At 34.5% G+C, this 24,266-nt stretch overlaps 1 protein-coding gene across 8 annotated transcripts in view; it reads right to left on the minus strand.

Moving 5' to 3' along the window:
• The window catches only part of Kdm6a (lysine demethylase 6A), a 123,114-nt gene that overhangs the window by 54,840 nt on the left and 44,008 nt on the right, over positions 1-24,266 (minus strand). For all 8 annotated transcript variants that reach the window (XM_034484935.2, XM_076918458.1, XM_076918455.1 and 5 more), the window contains exons 5-6: positions 12,956-13,014; positions 4,495-4,615 (exon numbers count right to left, since the gene is read on the minus strand). In XM_034484935.2, the coding sequence (XP_034340826.1) occupies positions 4,495-4,615; positions 12,956-13,014 (180 nt within the window). The remainder of the gene's footprint in view (positions 1-4,494; positions 4,616-12,955; positions 13,015-24,266) is intronic.

Consider the following 24,266-nt stretch of genomic DNA (forward strand, 5'->3'; position numbering starts at 1 on the left):
GACCAAATAAAATTACAAATTTAAGTCATGAGTAAAAACTAATAGTCACTTTTTAATTACAAACTGAGTTATGCTCTTATAGCATCTAGGGAAGAAAACTGTGACTTAAGACACCTGTAATTACCCTAACTCCTCTGTATAAGGCATACTTACATATATAAGCAGTTAGGAAGTTTTCAAACATATTTCATAAATGCCAAAGTATTTCAGACATTTTATTTTTACTTTCTATATGGAGAACATATAATTCAACTCAGATATATCTCAAATATAAAGACAAAATTTGACAGGTAAAGTATTATTAAATGGCCAGATAAATCAATTGACCTATTACCAGTAAAGTAAAAATTGACAAGTAGTAGAAAAAGGAACAAAGAAAGAAAAGATATAGCCTTCCACAAATGAGAAAAAAACATATAGAAAGCATTCAGCAATGGCATCATATCAAAAGAAACAGTGGTGTTCTATCCAATGGAAAACAGGGTTGTACTTTAAGGTTTAAGGTTTCAACTTTAAGAAATGGTTTCCAATTTCCACAAGTATAATTCGTATTTCTGCTGACCATAAAAAGTCAAGCAAAATCTTGCAATATTGTAAAGAACCAACAGTTATTCTGAAGGAAGAAATATACAATTCAAATAAAAGTAGGAAAAATCCTACTAGAACAATATTCTCATGGTTTTAATATGTTTAAATACATACATACAAACATACATATACACACACACACACACACACACACACAAAGTATTAGAATGTCTCTCATAAGGCTTAATATGTGGTAATGAACACAACTTTATTTATAGACTTTTTCCTAGAATTAGTGACATTGTCACCAATAACAAAGACACTAGAATAATGAAATTCACTAAATAAAAAGTTCAAAAATATAATGAACAGTCCTTTCTCACTATCTCTATTTGTTACAACCAATTCAAAGAATTCACAAATATGGATTCTATAACATGCCAATACTATGTAGGATCCTTTAGTGAAGTTATTTCCTTATTACCTTGCTATATATAGGCCAAATCCAACACTAAGTCTTAAGTTTTAAAGCTTTCAACATTTTTTTGTAAATTACTGGAGGATATGGGGAACTTTCCAATTACCTTTTCAAAAGGTAAATCATATATGCGTGAGATAATCTCTCTCAAACCACTCAAAAACAAGAATTTTCAAAATGTCAGAAGAGGTAAGAATTGAACATCAAGAAGAAATGAGAACACGTCAGGTATGAAATAAATAACTGTCATTGTCTCCAGACAACAGAAATAACAAAAACGTAAGATTAAAGTATCAATAAAAAACATGGATATTTTGAAATTTAATACTATGGATAAAATTAACAATAATTAATATTCAAATTCCTAGGAAGTATTTGAGTTCACAATAGCTTGACTACATGAAACAATCCATAGATCTACAATAATAAAATTAAAAAGTATTTTAAAAATTCAAAGGGCCGGGCGGTGGTGGCGCACGCCTTTAATCCCAGCACTTGGGAGGCAGAGGCAGGAGGATTTCTGAGTTCGAGGCCAGCCTGGTCTACAGAGTGAGTTCCAGGACAGCCAGGGCTACACAGAGAAACCCTGTCTCGAAAAACAAAACAAAACAAAACAAAACAAAAAACAAAACAAAACAAAACAAAAAAAAAAAAAAAAAAGAAAAAACAAATAAAAATTCAAAGGTGGTTTCTAGAAAGAAAGTGAATATCTTGTTTTTATTTTTTTCTATGTTAATATATGACCATTTAAAACTGAAACTAAAATTCACAAATTTTGAACCAGATATTGTGACTCATACCTGTAGTCCCAGAAATTAGGCACTGAGACAGGGAAACTGGAATATCTAGGGCAATAAGATCAAAGCTAACCTGAGTTAACATAAAGACTGTGTTTTTAAAAAGATTATTATATATCAAAACAGACAACCAGAAATGAATAGTTCCCAGTAAGGTGAAAAGAATGTGAATTGCTACTTTGCATAAAAGTATGATGTTGAATATAAGGTAAAATGATATAGTCAGGTATTCAGAGAAACAATGACATTAGGTCTTTTTAGACAACAAATAAAACCAATTTCTCTTCTAATTCTTTTTAGTCTACATTGTGATTAGGCATTTTAACATTTTATAGCCTCTTGCACTTGACTATCTAACCATTTAAGTCATAGCAATACCTGGTAAAGTGCCATGTTTTTATTTTCTAAAGTATTATTTGAGTTCCATCTATTTTACCTCAACTGTATTTTATATTCTTATTTCATTCCTTTCATATTAACTTTTTAAATCATTATCTTCAAATATCAAGTTATAAAAAGAAACTAGCAACAACCCATAAATTCTGATTTCTTAAAAAGAAATATCCTCAAAATGAGGCAGTGAGATGGATCACTGGGTAAAAAACAATAACCTAATTTAAATCTCTGGGACCCACATGGTGAGAAGACAGAACCAACTACTGCAAGTTTTCCTCTGACCCACAAGCACAGAATAGATAAATCAGATAGATTGCTAACGATCAACCTTAATGTTCTTTTGGGCAGTAAGATTTATTTTAAGGTATGAGTGTGCGTGTGTGGGTGCCCATTGAGGATAGAAGAGGGTGTCAGATTTAGATAGAAGGAAGATAGTCTCTCAGGCAGTTGTAAGCTACCCATCATAGATGCTAGAAAGACAGGAAGTACTCTTAAGCACTAAGTCAACTCTCCTGAATCCAAATCTAGAAACTCTTAACTTGATATGTTTTAATAATATTTAAATATGTAAGCATTAGATTTTCCTCATTATTCACATTATATTAAACAGATGCCCTGGTATTGACTGCCTGAAAAACATGGTTTTTATTTTAATTTCAATTTTAATAGTATAGCAGGGCATAGAAATGTGGAGCAGTATAGGGACTGTCATAATCAGCGTACTTTTAGACAACCGGCCATATAGCGCACTGCTTTAACTATATATATATATATATATATATATATATATAGTAATTATCATTAACAGCTCTAAAAGATAATAGAATCACACCCTAAATTCATTCAATTGAGTTAAAATGGCAATTAAATCCAACTAGGGCAGGGTATTATGTGATGCAGGAAAGAGCAAACAAAAATCTTTTATTATCATCTGAAATGTAGTCACATTCAGGTAATAGTAAACCAGTTTACAAATGAACTAGGAAATGGTGTGTCCACCACCAACTAAACCCAGGAGATATTTAGTGGCAAATTTAATGGAAAAAATACTGTGTGACTGAAAAATAAGGTCATTAATTTCCTATTTCTGAGGATGGGTAGACTGACAAAAACAATCAAAATAAATCAGACATACAAAACAAAACCACATACACAACCAACGAAGTTATGGTAGTACACACATATCACATATCATAGGACTTAGAGACAGAGGTAGAAAGATCAAGAATTAGGGGCTAGAGGCTCAAGACATAGCTGAGTGGTTAGGAGTACTAGTTTCAGAGAACCTAGGTTCGATTCCCTGTACCTATATAACAGCTCACAAACTTCTATAACTCTAGTCCCATGGGGATCTGATGTCCTCTTCTACCCTCCTCAGGTACCAGGAAAAAGTAGTATACAGATAAACATACATGTAAACCATCCATACACATAAAATAAAATATAATTAAAAACAGGAATAGTTCAGGACTAACTTCTGCTAGGCTCAAGCCTGGCCTGAGTTACATCAGATCCTATCTCAAAAACAATAAAACAAAACAAAACAAAGGGAGGGGCAGGGGAGACCAAGCCATTACATCCAAATCAAAAGCATAGTTAACTGAGAACTAAAACTGGACTAGGTACATACTCCTGTTGAACTTATAATCTTTTCAGATTCTACATTTTTGTCATGCAGAGAAGTGCAGTTTTAACAACAACAACAACAACAACAAAAAAAAAAAAAAAAAAAAAAAAAAAAAGCCTAGTACTAATGACAAAGACAGTAGAAGTAACTCATGAAAAACTGGGAGAAATATTGAATATCCACAAAAAGGAAGATATTTAATAAACTGACAATATTTATATTCACAAACCAGAGTCCAAATGCCTTGTAAGTAGTGTTTTTATTATTTATTTAAATGCAAGACATGCCTTGCTGGTTGAAGTTGATAAATCTATATAGTCATATATTAAAAAAAAAAAAAAAGTTCAATGGTCAGGTCACAGATGCAACATTAAGTAGCTCTATGGTGATCAATTACTTCTTCAGAGAATTGATGCTCCAAAATCCTTTCTTAGCAAAACTTAAAATGAAAGTTTAGCGGTATGATTAGTTACCACATATCAAAATTACTTTGCATTTGAAACCCAATTGTTCTTCAAGATCATAATTGATGAATGGTTCCTTCATCTAAATAAATTTTCTTTGAAAGCGCCAATATAAGTTTCAACATTTCTCAAAGCTCTAATATTTAAGAATAACAACAATCACAGAAATAGGACATTGTATCTTGAAAAAACCCAACAACCTACCTTTAAACTAGACTCATAGTCTGTGTTCACTTTGAACATGAGCCCAAGTCGTAAATGAATTTCCTTGGCTCGACAAAAGCTGGGATCAACATAAAGCACCTCCTGAAATGCTTTTATAGCCCTGAAAGAATATAGACATAAGATAGCTTAACTTTTTAACAGGTACATTTCTGATTAGAAGTATAGTAAAATTCGTTTTATGCAAATCTATTTTTAAATGTCAGACTTATAAAAAAATAATGTAAGTGTTCTTTAAAAATGGGAAGGAGCCTTGTATATATTAAATGCAAATAGTCTGATTTCACATAAAAGGGGAAGATTAAATTTACTCCATTACTACATTATTTAAACAAACAATACTTCATGGTTTAATCCAATTCTGTGTAAATAACTAGTTTGACTATTTCTAGGATTTCTTGGGAGAGGTAGAGAAGAGCACATCGGGAGGTTATAAAGGAAGAAGGGGAAAGTTTAGGGACTAATCCTATTTCTAGTCTATTCCATAAAATGAGTCTTCTCTTAAAACTTTAAATTTGCTTTTGCATGTTTTGGTGTATAAGGCACCTGCACTCTATCTTTCATACCGCATTAGTGAGGAATCAGTTTTCATTTCTAGAGTAATATCCAGCAACCACATTATTTATATAGAAAAGACATCCTTACTTGGAAACTCTCCAGAAATCCCGATATTCACATGGATTTATTTTTAAGTTTGTTATTCTAGTTAACTTTCATTGGTCTGTCAGTCTCTTTCCCTCAAACTCTCATTGGATATTAATTTTTTAAAAAAGAAAGAAAAAAGTTTGAATCAAGTAGAACAAACTCAGGGAAGAGAACCTTTTACTGAATGGACTTTTATGTGGTTATTATTTAACTTGATCATGTTAGTGTACCCAAGGCTTAAAAGGCATATTAAACAAAGGTAAAATGTTTTGAATTTTTAAAGTTATAAAATGAGACATGAGGATGTAGTTCAGATGGTATAGAGTGTTTACTTAGCATGCATGAAGCCCTAAGTCGGATCCTTAGTACCTCCTAAACCCAGTATGGTGATTCACGGTTATAAATCTAGTACTAAGAAGATAGAAAGGAAGGTAACAAAATTGGGGTCAGCCTGGGCTACTGAGACCCTGTTTCCAAAATAAAAATGCCGTGAATATTCATAATTACATACCTGGAAAAAGTAAAATAAAATATCAAAAAAAAATATATACTGAAATCATGTTAGGTAGTATTTAAATCCTTCTATTGGTTAAAAAATCTCTATCAAATATAATGTATTATTTGCAAAGCTTTTTAAGAGCTAACACTAGTCCTATAAATATTAAAAGTGAGTATTTTGAATCCTAGAGTTTCCAAAATAAAGGCTAATTCTTTATGCAAAATATTATGTCATAAAATACTTAATGTTGTATTTTGAAGGATCATACCTAGTCTACTATTTAAAAACAAAAACAAATGACTACTTATATATGTATTTATTTTTAATGTTAAAGACTTCTACCAGGTAGTTTATTTGGCAGGAAGAACATAGGTTTGGCATCAGACCTATATACCTGCTTATGACAGTACTTGACTTTTTTCCTAAAAAAAAATAGATGTGTTAGATGATTTCTAAGTGGGTCTGGGGAATGTTTAATATTGGAGAGAGGTGAACATGCTAATAGAAAAGAATAGGGGATAAGTTAAAATTCTTATTCAAAATGTTTCAGAATCAATGTAAGCACAATGAGAGGAAGACAGTATATCTGTGAGTAGAGGCATCAAGGTTAGAAAGTAGGACTGAGAATTCAGTGAAAAAGAACAGTATGCACAACATGTTCAGAGGCTTCTACAATGGTTGTAATGTTTACACCCAAAAGTGATGGTTGTATTAACTTTTTATTTTATAATAGCATGCTGCAATAAATATTTATGATTTATATCTTTTAAGGTATGCTAGCAAAAATTATGACCAAGAACTAGAGATGTATGTAGGAGAGTTGAAAGAGTGCTTGCCCAAAATGGGTGAAGCCTTAGATTCTAGTCCCAACAAACCAGAGGTACATGGGCAGGTTGACTAATCTCAGCACTGAGGAAGTAGGGGCACAAGAATCAGAAATTCAAGGTCATCCCTTGCTACCTAGCCAGTGCACTCAAGACCAGCTACCTAGCCAGTGAACTCAAGACCAGCCTGGGATACTTGAGACCCAGTCTCAAAAAATATGAAAATCATGACTAATGCTTCACAATGTCCTTATGATATGACTCAACATATGTGCCAATAAAAACCCAGGCAGGTCTGAGGCAGAGATATGAAATGAAACTGGAATCTCAGACAAGAAGTTAGGGGAAAAAAAAAAGTAGAACAAAGAGTTTATGAGGAAAAAAATAAGATTACATAACATCAGTAACAACCACAAAAATATTTGCAAAAATATTTCTTCTTGTCTCAATTAGAATTCTAGTTTTGTCCTCTAAATATAGTGTTTGTGATGGGAGCCTTCAGTACAGATATCTCTTCCACTTGATTCACATCACACACATACAAAGCTTTATTTTAAACATGATCTCTGAGTACACAATTAGCCTAGATTCAGAAACACTAAAAACATATTATGCTCAGTGTATGTCCATTCTTTAAGGTCTAAAAGTGCCAAGGACAGACACACGTGTGCACACACATGGCACAACCACACGCACAGCCAATACACATACACACACCCCTTTGGTGCTATAATGTTATAGAAATAACTTTCAGCAATTTATAAAAATTCTATAAAAGATTGTGTGTTCTGGCTTACACTTATTTCCTCAAAAAGGTAGTCTGTATAACATTAATAACTTAATAATCACATCTCTTTGTTACACTTAACATTTGTGGGCAGTTGGCAGTCAGCTCCATTCTCAGTTGGCTGTTACTGTTCATCTTCAGCTGTGAAATGGCTTAACTCAAAAATTTCTGTCTACAAATATTGGTGCTCTTGCCTTCACTGTTTCTTTATACTATATATTGTCCTGACTTAGGATATCATCATTTTTCAGCTTCCTTCTAAAAGCACTATTATAATCGTAACTCGTCATGCAAATTCAGTATTAACTATTTCTTACTTAGTGTTAAATCTAGTGATAAGGTACAATCTATAATCCAATCATTTTATTTTCTACCTATGGTGTACTGTCCCCAGTTTTTCTAAGTTTGTTCCTTCAGATCTCCATCATTCTTTTCTCTCTAAATCATTATCATCAGCAAAACAAATTAACAGATGTTAATCGATACCATCATTTAAAGATAACAGATATGGATATTTGTTGAGAAGAAAGAACTCTACAGTATAATCTCTTTATTGATCGAGACTCCTAACCAAACAGACAATACATTTATTTAACTATCCAAGTTTGCTTTTCTATCTAAACTTTTGCTGGTTTTCTCATGTGACACTTCAGTTTCTACATCTCAGGAAAATAGAACTGGGGGGGGGGGGGGGGGGGCAGGAATACCACTAAAAATTACCTTCAAATTTTGGTTACTATCTTACCACAACATTCCTATCTCTCGAAAATACATGGAGCCAAAATATGGTTTCTGTAGTATAAACTAGACATTGCTAACAAATATTTTATCCTAACAGAATTTTAAAGCATGATAAATGGCGACTAAAAATTGTATGAAATACTTTGAGAATGCAATGCCTAAAATAGGCAAAGAATATGGTCCACTTGGGGGGGGAGGGAATTTAAAGAAACATATCACTGTGTCTAGTTAGAAAATCTTTGATTAGCACTCTAATAAGTTGACCACATTTTCCACTGCCTTACTGTAAGATTTAAATATTTATCCTTAATTCCTCTAAAATTTAATCAAAATCCTTCCAAATTCTCTCTGGCTATCTTTTTGTCAGTCAGACCTGCCTTAGTTAAATTTTCTAGGATCCTCTCCCCCCAAAATAGAAGTATAAATTATTTTAAAAATTCTAGTATACGTTATAGCATCAACTGTTTGTTGGTAATAAAATTTTGAAGTAATAGCATGTTTGTATAATAGGTTTTTAATCACACTCTGTCAGACAAGCCTCAGGATCATGGTATCAAAACTACATTAGGTTTAATTTTTTTCTCCTACTCTTTTTTATGCTATCAGAAAGTTTTTAACCATTGCTAAAACCAATATCTTTTCCTCCACTGCACTCAATACAATGACTGTACTGAATGGCAGAAATTATTTCACCCCTAAGAACACACAGGACTTGGTGTTGTATAAATGAATCTTAAAAAGCTGTACTAGCAATGCATCAATATCTGTCCTTCGAAGCACATATTCACTTTATTCTCCTAATCCTTTTTGATATCATATCTGCCAATTATATTTGGGAACCTAAATTCTAAAATATTATGCATGTAACACAGATACACACACACACACACACACACACACACACACACACACACACACACACACACACACACACACACCTTGCCAGAGCAAGAACATGCTGCTGCTGATGGAAAGAATACTAACAGAACAGGCCAGAGATTGGTAATAAGGGCTTTTAAAGAGATAAACATTTAAAGATATGTACTGAAAGGAACAGATCCTATTCCTTCAATTATACTTTCAAAAGAGTTACTTTTCCTCAGCTATCTTTTTCTGTCAGTCTAAATTGTCCTTCTCTTTTGATACTCGCACTTGAGGATACTGGTTTTCTGTAAAACCATCTTAAATTTTAAAGGAATTTTAGCAATTGATCACCTTCATCCACACATGCATGCACAAATAAACAACTTTAAGAGATCAATTCCTACTTCTCTACTACACTGTGTTTCTTAGTCTTTATTTTTCATTCTAGATATCTTAGCTTAAGCTCCTAGATTTCCAAGTATTAATAATAATAGAGCTGAATAGTCACATGCCACGCGAGGATCTAACATTTGCTCTAATGTATTAGTACCTGCCATGGCTCCTCTGGCTAAGAGGCTATAACTGAAACTAGAAAAGCTAACAAATATAACTGAATGAAGCAGAACAAAAAAAGAGAAATCAACTCCCAAAGAAAAAATGAACAGCATATTCTGTCAAGAAACAAATAGGTTAGCTATAAAAACGTAGTTAATAAAGTTGCTCCTAATAATATTAAGGATCACAAATCTGAACATACATGTTGATTAGACACATTGGAAGACACTGTCTCATCGAATGCCAAGACATCATTACCAAATACAAATCTTATTTAAATCCTACTCATATCAAAAATAGAATATTCTGAAACATCTGACTCTTTGTACAGACAAATTTAAGAAAAAAGAAAAAAAAAAGCTCTTTTAGCAACACTTTTCAATAAATCTCAAAGATTCTGGTGCTCAAAAAAACTTTCTAATAGCAATCAGTATTTATCACCAAATATATCACCAAGAATAAAGTAATTTCAATCTAAATAAATTACTATCAATTCAGTCTATACTCTGAAATTCTCACCAAGAACTATTGAGTGTTTTTCAAATTTTGCAGTTGTCCAAGCAATACCAAAACAAGTTAGAAATGTGAGATGCAGACTCAGGGGAGGGCCAGGGGGGTAGCTAGCTGATCAGCAAGAAAACATACAACCAGGGCAAAAGTATAGACAACTCTTTTAGGAAGAAGCCATAGCACTGAGATTTAAGATATAAGAAACTGTGGTGACCTAGAGCAACAAAGGGCACTTATTTAAAGTTAAACCCTGTATTACTTACCCTTTTATCACACTCAAGTTTCATTTCCAAAGTAAAATGAATAACGTAGAAATCATACATAGATGAAGAACCAAAAATAAACTTAACATGGACACAAATTTATTAACAACATTCAAACTTCAGTACTAATTGTGTTCTTACTTTCAATATAGAGGTAAGGTCATAAGTTAACCATAGTTACGTGAAACCTAGCTGGTCTGAGAAACAAATACCCTATCTTAAACTGTAGAGTTCCTTGCTTTCCCCCTTCCCTACATTATTTCCAATGGGCCATAAAGATTTCTCAATCAAAGAGAACCCTCACAAATACTAACTCATGTGATGGTCTGCACCTGTGATGTCACCACTAAGGAAGGAAGACTGCTCTGAGTTTAAAGATAGTCTGCATTACACAGTGATAAAACAACAAAAACCAGTAACAAACAACCAAGAAAGAAAGGTTGGGTGCCTTTAATCTCCACTGAGGCAAAGGCAGAGGAAAAGGCAGGTGAACTCGGTGAGTTCCAGGCCGGGGCTGAACAGTTAACTGCACTTACTAATTTAAAAACAAACACATGAGGGCACACCATCCTAGAAGTAGGAGGAGAAAGGATGAGATAGGGGCTTTCTGGGAAGCAGGGGATGGGGAAAGGGAATAACATCTAAAATGTAAATAAATAAAATATCCAATTAGAAAAAAACAAAAATATAACAGGAAAAAAAATCTATGCGTGGAGATTAACCTTGCTTCTGGCACCAACTAAACAATACCAAGTTAAATACACACAACACATCCTCCTTTCTCTGCTTACATTAAGAAGAAGAACATAAATAACCTCTCTGACTATTTCTCTAGTTCTAAACATTTACAGTTTTTAATTCCACAAATAAGATCCTTCTTAAAAATTACTAGACTTAAAAATCCTTGGTTTCAAATATGAAATAATGAACAGTAAAGATAGAATGGTGTGGTGGTTCAAATGAGAATGAATGACTTCCATAGGCTCATAGGTTTGAATATTTGGTCCACACAGAACTGTTGGGGAGGGTTGGGCAAGGCCTTATAAGTGTGCCTTCTACCTGTGGATCAGGATGTAAGTTCTCCGTAACTGCTCTAGCATTGTGCCTGCCTGCTTGCTGCTCCTTTCTCCACTATGATAGTAATGGATTCACTCTCTGAAACTGTAAGACCCCAATAAACTCTTCTGTCAATTGACTTGGTCATCCTGTCGTATTACAGCATAAACAAACCAAGACATAAGTATAATTTAGGGTTAATGTAAAGGAAGGTATGGTGATGTATGCCTGTAAAGCCAGCACTGTGAAGGTAGAAACAGGAGGATCACCTTGAGTTTCGTACTGGCGTGATCTACTTAATAAATTTTAGCCTAGCTAGGACTGCACAGTAAGACACTGGATTGTTTTATTCTTTTTAATGGGAGGAGGAGTACACAGAAAGAGCTATAGGGAATAAAGGTAAAGGGAGGAGGGAAATGGTGTAAATTATATTTTAATTTCAAAAAAAATTAAAAAATAAATTTAAAATGGTAACATTTTATAAAGTTAATCATAGCTTTGTAAAGTTGACAAAGCAAACCCATATTCTTCTAGGTGCTTAAAATATATTCTGTATTAGTATATATAAAAGCAGGGTTCTAATAATGTGATATTTCCTTATATGATCAAAAGCCAACCAACAAGATTAAAAGCTAAGAAGAAAATTCACACCAGCAAAAGCCATCCATGTCTAAAGTTTCCTTTTTAAGAAACATAAAATCATTGTCAACTGATGTAAAAGTTCTACAATATTCAGTATAACCATCAAGTATATGATAGAGCTGTACCCAGTGGCCAGAGAAGCAATCTCCTAAGGACTTCCACCACACTCACTTTAAAAAAAAAAAAAAAAAATCTAGCACACAGAAGAGACTAGAACAAAAGAATCAGATACACTTCGAAATAAAAATGCCCACACAGGGATTTATAGTTTAGAAAACATGCATTTTCCATGGGACCTTCAAATTTTTCTAAAAGGTAAATGATGGTTTGTACTTTGGTGGTTTTTGAAGTTAGAATATGAATCTCCCCTATATTCTTTTTATTAGAACATATTACTATGTCTGGCAAATAAAAGAGAAATGGTGGAAAGGTGACAATAGTAAGGTCCAACATTTTACAGTTTATTAAAATTTACATGCTACTATCTTAATTAACCATAATTTAATTCTAAAGTTAGGTGCTAGTACCCTTATTTTATAAGAGCAAGAACAGACTTTTAATTTGGTACTTAAGTTAACTGAAAGTAGAAAAATATGCTAAGCAGTGTGAGGCAGGAATGTTTTGCCAACCCTCTCTAGAAATCAGAAAAAGTCAAAAACAAACAAACAACCTAGCCATCACAGATATTTCTCTCACAAATCTTGGGATCTGAGTTTAATCATACTCATTCTTCAGTTCAAATAACCTAGGGGCCAGTCATCAATAAGTAATGGAGAAATTCCAAGATAGATAAACAGTCCCTACTTAATCCTCTTTGATTAGAATCTTAAATCACAATTTTTAAAAAGACTTCTAAATAATCTTAAGATTGGTCAATACTTCTGAATCTTATCACCTCAAGAGATTATTGCAAACTGAAGGTTTACTAACAGTAACATATTTTATATTAATATACCACATACAAACAAAAAAAATGTAAATAAAAGCCAAAAAACCTAAAACAAGCTATTTGTTGGAAGCAGTTAAAATTAATTAACTGTATGGTATGTTAACTTACCACTGAAATGCATTGTAATGGAAGTAGACCAAACCAAGACCATATAAAAAGGCAGCATTCTATAAAGGAAGGAAAAGAGAGACTTTTAAAGAACGTGTTTATATGTAATGTACAGTATGCTGTTGATGTAAAATATAGTATTCACAATGTTTTAAGTTCTTAAATTTTCTATCATGTCTTACAATATATTTAAAATATATTTTTTACACACAAAAATGACAGTTATGAGTAAGCAGATGGCATGGAATCCAATCAACTTGGAGATATATTCTGGTTTCTATTTAATTTGTTCTAGGGAGAAAAAACTACCAGAATTCAATCAGCAAATTTAAAATAAACAGCTTTTCTTCAGAAGAAAGAAAATGCTTTGATTATGCTATCTTATTTTTTCCTATTGGCACATGTATGTATGTATGTATATGTGTGTGTATATATATGTATGTATGTATGTATGTATGTATGTATGCTTTCTGTGCCTCCCACCCCTCGTTCCCCAAGATGAAACTTTAGTTTTATGTTCAATATCACTGGAAGAAAAGGTTAAAATTCAACAGAAATTCAAAAGAAAAGTCTACAACAAATTTTACCATTTAAAAAAAGAATTATATATCAAAACAACACCTACTGAATTATATTTAGGGGTTTAAACACTAATGAATATTCTTTTTGTAGTTTCAAAAATAAGGACTATACTTACTATTACTCATTTTATCTTCATCTTACCTCTAAATAGGAACTAACCTTTAGGTTTGTGGTGTTGTTGTTTTGGTGTTTTAAGTTTTGTGGAGACATGAACTTGTTTTTATTCAAGATAAATTCTTGAATTAAAAATAATGCTCCTCCGTCAGCTTCCCTTGTACTAGATGACATGTACCACCAGATTTGACCATATTCATTTTATAAAAAGGGCAAATGTTTGAGCACACACATATATACCAAAAACCACACAAATCTTGCCTAATAAAAGTCAAACTTTCAAACTGTCCTTTTCTCAGAATTTCTCTTAAACTGTTATAAATTTCTCTGTTTCCTTAATGTTTAAAAAAAAAAAATTAAACTATTGGCTGGCTAGATGGCACAGCAATTGAGAAATCTGATCTTCTAGAGGACCTGGGTTCAATTCCTAGCACCAGATGGCAACTTACAATCATCTTTAACTACAGTTCAGGACACAGACATGGTAGACACACATGCAGGCAAAACACTAATGCCCATAAAATAAAAATAAAGAAATGTAAAATAATTGAAACTATTGTTACAGTACTTCTTTTAAAATTATGTTGAATTGTATTTTCTAAGCAATACAAACTTAGCTAAAGGCATCACTACTCGTTAGTAGCTTATTTGGTCAGCTAACCTAGCTAAGAAGGTGAAGAGGTCAGGAAGCAAAGAAAGGAGGCCATTAAAGGACACTTTATAGAGCTGATTAGGATTATGGCTGTTGGCACTGGGACTCAATCTTGCTGGGTATCCTTAGCAACAGTGTGGAACATCCCTTCAAATCATCTTGCCCTAGGTCTAAGGGATCCAGGGCACATATTTCACAATAGTTTTCAAATATTGACTATAATTTTTTGCACATGATTTTTTTAATAATAAAATTTTTGCTAGGACTATATTGGTAATTCTTTTGAATTCTATGTGACTTCTAAAAACATTGAAAAACATCTAAGTACATTGTAAAATTTAATAATGTGGTAATTTACTTTCATTATATCCTCATTACCCCCAATTTTCTAAATGAGAACATTATATGTGACTAAGGGATTCACAAAATTAAAGAGTTAAGAAGGTCTCAACATCCATTTTGAAAATTGATATTTAATTTTCTTTAATTTAGTTAGAACTGTTTTTAATCAAAATCATTTATTTCCTATTCCATCCTCTGAAAGAATCTGAACAATATTGATGAGGCTACGCAAAACTGACTGAAATAAAATGTATTTCCCCAACTCTCCAATAAAATATGTAGTATGTGACACAGGAGGAAAGGCATAAATACGCCAAATACAAAAGCAATTGAGTCATGAAATCCATTATCTATAAAGTCAAGACTTGATAGACAACTACTTTCTCTGAAGAAGGAAATACAGATTGGATCACAACAAATAACAAAATGATACACAGGCAGAGGCAAGAGGATTGCTATCTGGCCAAGGCTAGCCTGGTCTACACAGCAAGTTTCCAGACAGCAGGACTAACATACAGTAAAACCTTATCTCAAAAAAAAAAAAAAAATTAAAAAAGAGAAAGAGAACTAATTAAATACATGTACTCCCTGTATTCCCTCCAATACAGCAGATGCCAGAGACTCGCTAAATCCATTCCTGAATACATATCCAAAGGACTCATGCTGCAACCCTTCAATACTTCATGTTGTAGTGAAGCCCAAAGGTAAAAATGATTTGTTGCTACTTTATAACTAGTTTTGCTACAGTTATGAATCATTCTGTCAGTATATGTATTTCCCCAATGGTCTCAAGCAACCCTTTCACAAGTAAGTCACAACCCACAGGTTGAAAACTGCTGCCATGAATATCTTTCCACATCTATATATATTCCTGTACTATTCATAGTAGCCAAAAGATAGAAGCAGCCTAGCTGCCCATCAAGAGATGAATGGATGATGTGGTTTGTTAGTATTCTGTCTAAACTCCACCTCCACAGTTACCTGGCAACAGCAAGGTATGCTCCTCCCCACAATTACCTGGCAACCTCCAGGTAGGCCTGGCCCAATATAAAAGGGGCTGCTTGCCCCCTCTCCTCACTCTCTTACTCTTACTCTTAATCTCTTACTCTTACTCTCTTACTCTTAATCTCTTACTCTCTCTCCCCCCCCCCTCCTCTCTCTCCACGTGGTCATGGCTGGCCTCTACTTCTCTTCTCTCTTATCTTTCCACCTTCTTCTCCCCACCTTTGCCCTATCTCCTGAATAAACCTCCTCCCCCTTGAAACCGTGTGGTCTGGGGTGGTCTGTTCTGAACTGCGGTCGGACTTCTTAAAACAACTAACATGGTTCATATACACAATGGTAGTTAATTCAGCTGTAAAGAAAAATGAAGTCAGGACATTTACAGGAAAATGGACAGAACTGGAAATCGTGTAAGCAAAATTAGTTCTGCTCAGAAACACAAATGTTACATGTTTTCAGCCTGGCAATGGTGGCACACACCTTTAATACCAGCAGAGGTAGGCAAATCTCTGTGAGTTTAAGCCAGCCTGTTCTACAGAGCAAGTTCCAGGACAGCCAGGGATACACAGAGAACCCGTGTGTGTGTGTGTGTGTGTGTGTGTGTGTGTGTGTGTCTGTCTGTGTGTGTGTGTGTGTGTATTGAAGGAAGGGTTTTGTTTTCTCTCATACAAAGAACAATGGCAGTTTAAAACCACACGCACATGTGTACTTTTTAATTTAAATTTGTGATGAGAAAGTGAGTTAATAGAAAAGCTAGTTTCTCCTTTTCTTTTTGTAAATGTTTCCCTTCCTTTGTGAGTCAAAAGTTAACAGAGTGCAAGAGATTAAGTGCAGGCTAGAGTTGTATGAAAATGATTTCTGTGCCCTTCCCGCAGGCCTGAGCAGGCCTGCAAGTCTTTTACCACAATAGACCAAACAACAGTAAGACCTGAGATGCATAGCCTTGCCAGCCCCTGAGCTAAGAAGAATGGACCGCCTGCTGAGCTAGCTTTGACACCTTCCAGGATACTATCTCCTAGCCTAGCCCCTGGGCTGAACTGAGAAGAGACTCTGGGGGGCGGGGCTTTCCCCTTTATATGTGAAAGCAAATTATTAAACTTGGGGCCTTCATCAGAATACTTTGTCTTGGCCCCATGTTTCCCTCACCCTCCATTCCCGTTCACTCCCAGGCTTCCTCTCAGGAGAACCTGGCTTCCCGTAGTTGCAGACAGCTACAGATGTCAAGTTGAAAACATCTCAATAATCAGCAGTTCTCTCCCTTCCTCTTCCATCCACAGACATACACAAACATACTGTAGTACTATTTCACTTTTTACAACATTTCCAGGCTTGAAAAGGGCAAAACATTTGAGCAGACAAGCTGGTTATCAGGGATTCGTGTGTCCATTAGCATAAAAAACCAATAGAAAGTAATCCATACAGACAATAATAACTTTGTTTTCGTTGGGAGGAAAAGATAAATCAATACACTAGAGGATGAAAATATTTTTAGGGCAATGAAAATTCTGTTGTATGCTACCATAATGGCAGAGCCAAGTAGCTACACATTTTCCTAAGACAATGGAATATACTATACAGAGTGAACCCTAATATATACTCTATGGGCTTTGGATGAAAATGATGTATCAAATGTTAAGTTTACTGAAAGCAACAAATATACCACCATTAGTTACAAAGGTGATACAGAACTCTGTCCTCCAAGTATAGCATAGTCATTGCAGTCCTAATATCAGGGCAGATATATAATCATCTGCACAAGACCTTCAAAGACTGGATCCATTAGCATTCTTTTGTGGAAAGAGTGGGAAGTTCACAAGGCTCAGGAAGTCCCACAAATACATAAAAAATAAATAACCATTGCTGGGGAAAGACTACTTTCTGGTAGTACAGTTGCCCTATGTTGCCCGTGCTCCTGAAGTAAACCCTCACATTCAAGCTTCTGAAAGTCTTCCAATTAAACCATGGTGGACTTGGGTGGAATCATTTTAGTCTGTAGTTCCCATCTTCCCCCAATCTGAGATGGATATAGACTTCCTATGAAGAAACATCTCACAAAAGCAAGCTATACATATACAGAGGTGGGGTAGGTGTTTGCTACAACACTAAATCTGATCTAAAAAACAATAAAGTACAACAGAACCTTCTATATTTTTCAATTAAGCCTTTAGTTGATAATGTATAAACTTTCATTTCTAATTAGTAACTCTCAAATGCAGGAAAAATTTCTGCTTTTCCCCTGAACCTGTCTACCATCAATTGATAGGCAAGGCCCCAACTCTGTTTCCCAAAGGGTGAGAAAGTGGGACAACAGAAACAGACCCATGCTGAAAAAGGAAAAGCAATTGCTACCTGGTAACAAGCACTAACCTGTAAAAAATAAACCGGATCATAAACGGGCATGATAGTCTTAAATACATTAGAATTTTAAGACAAGTTTTACAGGCCACAGAATACTTTGAATTTACTGTGATTTGAGGATTGAGAGAAAAACTATTAGCCTTTATCCTAGAAGCATACAGCAATAAGTAGCGCTAATGAAAAAAGACTTGTTTCCCAAATGGTGTGAGATAACAGAAAAAAATGTTGAGGTAACTAATTCAAGCCTCTAAAACGTTCATTAGACATGCTCTAAATCAAAAGCGGTTTGAGACCATAAACTTCTTTTATTGGTGTTTTGTCTTTCTGTCTTTCTTTGGTTGTACTGGGGATGGAACTTGGGGCCTCAGAAACACTACACCACTGAGCTGCCACACCAGCCCCAAGATAATTTTGGGGTAGAATAAGTTTGGCTGTCAGTCAACACCAAACACTCTATATGCCAGTAATCATCTTTGAAAACAATTGCATTTTATGCTGAGATGTAACTGAAAAATAAATTCATGTCAAACTATGGAAGTGGCACTAAAAGCTGCTTATACTGAAAAGCACTGACTTTTTTAAAATGTCACAAATTACTGAAAACAAGATGAAAGCCTAGCATCTCAGGCTTCACTCTGGATCTGTTTCTTCCTTGATGGCTCAGATTCCAACTGGAATGCCTAAGTAATCTATCCTATTTCCTTCAATGATAAGTGACAGGGATGTTACTATAGTAATACATGCAGTCATCTTGGATTTCAGAAAAAAACATGCAGGACAAGCCACCCACAAATGAAAGCAATTGTTGATTAGGAAAACAGTTATATCCTGGAGAAAGAATCACTGCCTGCAAACCTCCTTGTCACCTCTAGCAACAATGACTTCTAAGCATCTTGTAAGGGTCCACAATGGCTGGGTCCATGTCTTGAAGAAGACTGCTTAATTATGCACATTTCTTAGTGTGATTCTTCCTTTATTTAAACCTAGAGCTCATGTTGTTACCAAATGGTGATTTGGGTTACTGTACCTCTTTATTCCTCTTGCCAATGTGACTACCTTGATTAAATCTCTAACTTTTTAACCATAGACTAAATCTCTTAGGTTTGTCTTCTTAATTGGGTTTTCAGGCTAAGTTGCCAAATCAACCCTGTTGGGGAGTATCAAAGCAAAAGTTTTAAAATGTCATAGTAATGTCATGCTGTCACTAATTCCACAAACTTAATGATAGAGAACAGAAAAAAGAAATTGACTATTAACTTTACTGGAGATCACATGAGGTGTAGGAAGAATAAAGATTTGAAGGCATTCCAAGAGGCCTGAGCTATAAACTTCCTCATTGTTACCTCAACCTGCTGTATAACCTATAAATACCTGAGAATATTAAGAATCTCACATGGAGACTGGAGAGATGGCTCAGTGGTTAAGAACACTAACTGCGCTTCCAGAGGTCCTAAGTTCAATTCCCCGCAACCACATGGTGACTTGCAACCATCTGTAATGGTGTCGGATGCTCTCTTTTGGTGTGTCTGAAGAGAGCAATGAAGTACATTTAAAAAAAAAAAAAAGCTTTTGAAGCCGGGCAGTGGTGGCGCACACCTTTGATCCCAGCACTTGGAAGGCAGAAGCAGGTGGATTTCTCAGTTCCAGGCCAGCCTGGTCTACAGAGTGAGTTCTAGGACAGCCAGGACTACACAGAGAAACTGTGTCTTAAAAAACAAACAAAAAATCTCACATGGAAAAGAGAAATTCAGAAATTCAGATGCTGTAAGGTATTTACTTCAAATAGCACCAGTTCAGAGCTTTGATTTCATTAGCCACATAGGAGGCAAATTAGGTACTACAAAGTTTACAGAGATTTCCCATGCAAATCTGAATCCCTGAAAGATTTTTTAGTATATTATTGATTGAAAATATACAGGGAGGGGAGGTGTGGGGGTAGAAAGAGGTACAACTCTTACTTATCTGGGAGATAACAAAGAATAATTTCCTATCAGATGTAACTGGAGGATTAGTGAACCTAAAATAAAGTGCAGTAAAAATTAGTTCCTAATGTAGCACAAAGCCAACAGCATGGGACTCTGAAAGGGAACTTGAGAATGGGCAAGCTTGGTATATATCTAAAGGCAGCTGTATAGAGAAAAGGTAAAATGGGATCTAGGTCATATTTGAAAGATAGGATAGATTTAAAAACAACAAGAGTCAAAAACTTCTAGTTCTAAAGATGATAATACCCAGATGCAGAAAACTGAATAAATACAACGAAATGCCATACACACAGTAAAGTTGCAGAAGACAAAAAACAGATCTCTTATAAGAAGCCAAGAGATTTAGGAACTTGAAATAGGTTTTAAAGAAATACAAAGGATAGAAAATAAGCTAAACCATACCAAAAGAAACACTAACAAACTTTGAAAAACATAAAAGAATAAAAATAACCAAGTTTATACAAGAAAAATAAATGAGAAATACAATAAAAGAACAAAAGTTAATGTCTTCAAACAAATAAACTTACTATATTACACAAATAACATATCACTGAATCTATGATTTCATCAAATTTAATATTCAAATATAACAGGAAGAAAAAACACTTCAAATTAAGCTATAATTACATGTAGAATTAGCACTAAAATTAATTTTGAAGAAATTTTGTTATATTTCTTTTTATGGAGGACATTTGTGGGTTGGAGATAGATATACACCAAAGTACAGGTGTGGAGGTCAGAGGACATCTTACTAGTGCTCTCTCCTTCCACAATGTAGGTTTTGAGGATCAAATGCAGCTCATCAGGCCAAGTGCTGGAATTAAAGACATGTGCCACCACCACCCAGCATCAACAAATATACTTTTAAGTTTCGCTTTCCTGGGAGCTTTTTTGGTGTTTTGATTTGCATTTTTCCTTTTAGTAATTTGTGTTTGCTGATATGAGTACTGTTAACAGTCAGCAGAATGAGCTGTAGCAACTTCATGCTGGCCCTTAAAACTATATTATACTAAATAAAAGATAAATCTTCATCATACTTCAATATTTAACACATAGAGAACAGTATTAATAAGGTAAATAAATTAAGCAATCAGAGCTGGAAAGATGGTTCAGCAGTTAGGAGCATTTGCTGATCTCCTACAGAAAACCAGGCTTCAGTTTCCAGCACAGGTGGCTAACAACCACCTATAATGCCAGTTTCAGGGGAGCTGATCTTTCTGGCCTTCTACAGAACCAGGCATGCACATGGTACATATACGCACATGCAAGCAAAACACTCATACATATAAAATAAAAATAATCTTAAAAGGGGGACACATATTTAAGTTTTTTAAATTCACTATTGTCTGTGAAGGTGTATTTAAAATAATTTTTATATGGTATGGTTATGGTAAAGCAAATGAAATTATTACTGAGAATAAATTCTACCCCAAAATAGTTCACACAGACAATGCAGGCAAACAAAAAATTCTAATACGAAAAATTGACAAAATTACAACATCTATGTCCCAGAAATGAGAGAAAATATGGGATTTGTCTTTTGGAGGCTAATTTAATATATTTAATATGATTATCTCCAGTTGCATCCATTTTCTTATAAGCAGTATAATTTCATATTTCTTATGACTGAAAAAAAATTACAGTCACAGATACTATGTTTTCTATATCCATTCATCTTTTGTTGGATTCCCAGGTCTGTTCCATAACTATTGAGAACAGTGCTGCAATAAACAAAAATATCCAAGAGTTCTCTGTGATATGTAGACTTGAAATCTTTTGGGTAAATACAGAGAAATGGTATAGATTGATCACATGGTAGATCTACTTTTAGTTTCCTTTAGAAACCTCCATAATGCTTCAGCTAGTTTACATTCCCAGAAATATATTTCATATATTCACTGGTCATTCATTCTTCATCCTTTGAGGATTAGACTTTGTGGGGTTATTGTTTGTTTGTTTTAAATAGGGTCTCATTAAGCCCAGGCTGGCCTCAAACTTTCTATGTGGTCAAGGATGACCTTAAATTCTAATCTTCTGATCTCCACCTCCAAAACACTAGTGTTTGCATCAAAATGGACCACTTGCATTGTATTGGGACTAGAACCAGAGCTCTGTGCATATTGGGCAAGCATCCTGCCATTGGAGCCATATCCCCAGGCCATTAGTTGATGTTATTTAATTTTTTTGACAAAGAGAAAATGTTACCTAAATTTTCTTCAAAAAACAAAACAAAAAAAGGCTGGAAAAACTGGTTAATTATTTAAATGAGCACAGAGACTATAGAGACTATTGTCATAAACAAATTGTAAAATATTACACTGAATAGGTACAAAATTAAAAAAAAAATTCCTCAAAAATCTAGAACCAAATAAGTATGACCACTCTCATTTCATAACACTAGAAGTGTTAGCCAGGTCAAATGAAGAAGCAAAACAAGATTAGTAGGAGGAGAAGTTAAACTGCACTTGTTTATAAATGATGTAGTTCTATGTTTAGAATAACCTAAAGACTTTTAAAGATTATTAGAACTGGTAAGTGAACTCAGTAAGACTGTAAAATATGTAAAATATGTAAAATATGTAAAAGACTATAAAATAATTTACTATTATGAAAATAAATCCTACATTCTAAGAAACTGAAACTTTTGCTGGACCTCACAGTCAGTTATTCACCTTGAGCTCCATAGGAGAATTTTCCCCCAATTACTTTAAATATTAATACAACAAGAATCCTGTGATTGGACAGGGAAAAGGGAGATGGAACTAAGAGTTTCAGTGACAGAGACAGGGAGAGATATAGAGAAGGAAGATGGAGGAGGAGGAAGATGATCCAGATTCTGTGTGGCTTTAAATAATCTATGAATATCCTAAAGAATCGAATGATTGGGATAACTTGTCTAATCTAGGTGGGCAGCTTGTATCATTATCAATTGGCTCTGAAATTATTGTGCGGGCATCTTGTGAATTGAGAATGTATTCATATATGACTGATTAATTATAAGCTTCTATAGTTTTGACTTTACTGAGATACTGGGATTTGGGACCAGTGACCACGGGAGGGGGGGGGGTGGATAGCTGGGAATGTAAGCAGAATCCACTCACTGCTCAGTTGCTGCTGGGGATAGTCTAGAGGCAGAGGCGGCAAGACCACTAGGGCAGAGAATAGATGGAACAGCACAGGATGGTGCCACATTTTTTAATTTTTTTCTGCAACAGAGCTCACTTAAGACAACTATCTATCTTACTGTATATTCCACCTGTTTGTTTAACCTATAAGAGAACAACTTAACAACCAACCTTACTTGCCATGGATTTCCCATTGAAAAGCCTAAGCTAATACACATAGCTGCAATTTTAAACTTGATATTGTTTCATGCCCCTGACCCAGAAAGATATGTATAGGTGTATGTGCTGTGGTAGTCATTTGTTAAAAGCAATAGGTTGAATGAAAAGCAACCTTATAAAACAAATATCCACCAAAAATGTTAGAAGCATTACCATAAGAATATTGTTTGATATCTAGGACCACTGTAATCAGTAATATTTTATTCCTTCTAAAAGCCTGTTAAAGAATTCTATAACGTGTCCCTCATGTCTTCTCCATGTGATGCTTTCTATGCTGTTCAATTAATACAGAGCAAAGCCCGTTTGTTAGGGTCTATCTTTCCCTCCCCCCCTCCCTCTCTCATATAAGACAGCATGTTAAGGCAAACAGATTCAGACTCATACAACAGGTAGATAAGAGAGACCAGAAGACGCAGGGAGAAAGAAATAGGGAATTTGTATCTGGGCTAGCTTTTGGTAAAATTACTTCAAGGTGGAGTGCTTTAATTTCTTTTTTCTTTAATGAGATACTAATGCATTTTAGTACTCTAAGGCTATTACTATCATGTTCAAACTAACACAGTATAATGCAAAAAATATTAACAAATAAAAAGAGCAGGACCATGGGAGATGGCTCAGTGGGTAAGAGTATTTGCTGTGCAATTATGTGAGGACCTGAGTTCAAATCCCCAGTATCCAGGTAAAAAGGTAGGCATGTCCAACAATGTTTGTAACTGCAGCACTAGTGGGCAGAAACAGGTAGATCCTAGGAGCTTATTTACTAGCTAGGCTAGCTGAAATGATAAGCTCCAGGTTCAATGAGAGATTTCATCAGAAAAGAGTGTTGGGGAGCAATAAAGAAGGCATCCAACATCTTACTCTGGCCCCTGCATGCATGTGCACAGACATTTGTGTGCTACATGCTACATGCTACAAACCACACACCAACACTG

This window comes from Arvicanthis niloticus, chromosome X, assembly GCF_011762505.2.
Source record: "Arvicanthis niloticus isolate mArvNil1 chromosome X, mArvNil1.pat.X, whole genome shotgun sequence".
Classification (NCBI taxonomy): Eukaryota; Metazoa; Chordata; class Mammalia; order Rodentia; family Muridae; genus Arvicanthis; species Arvicanthis niloticus.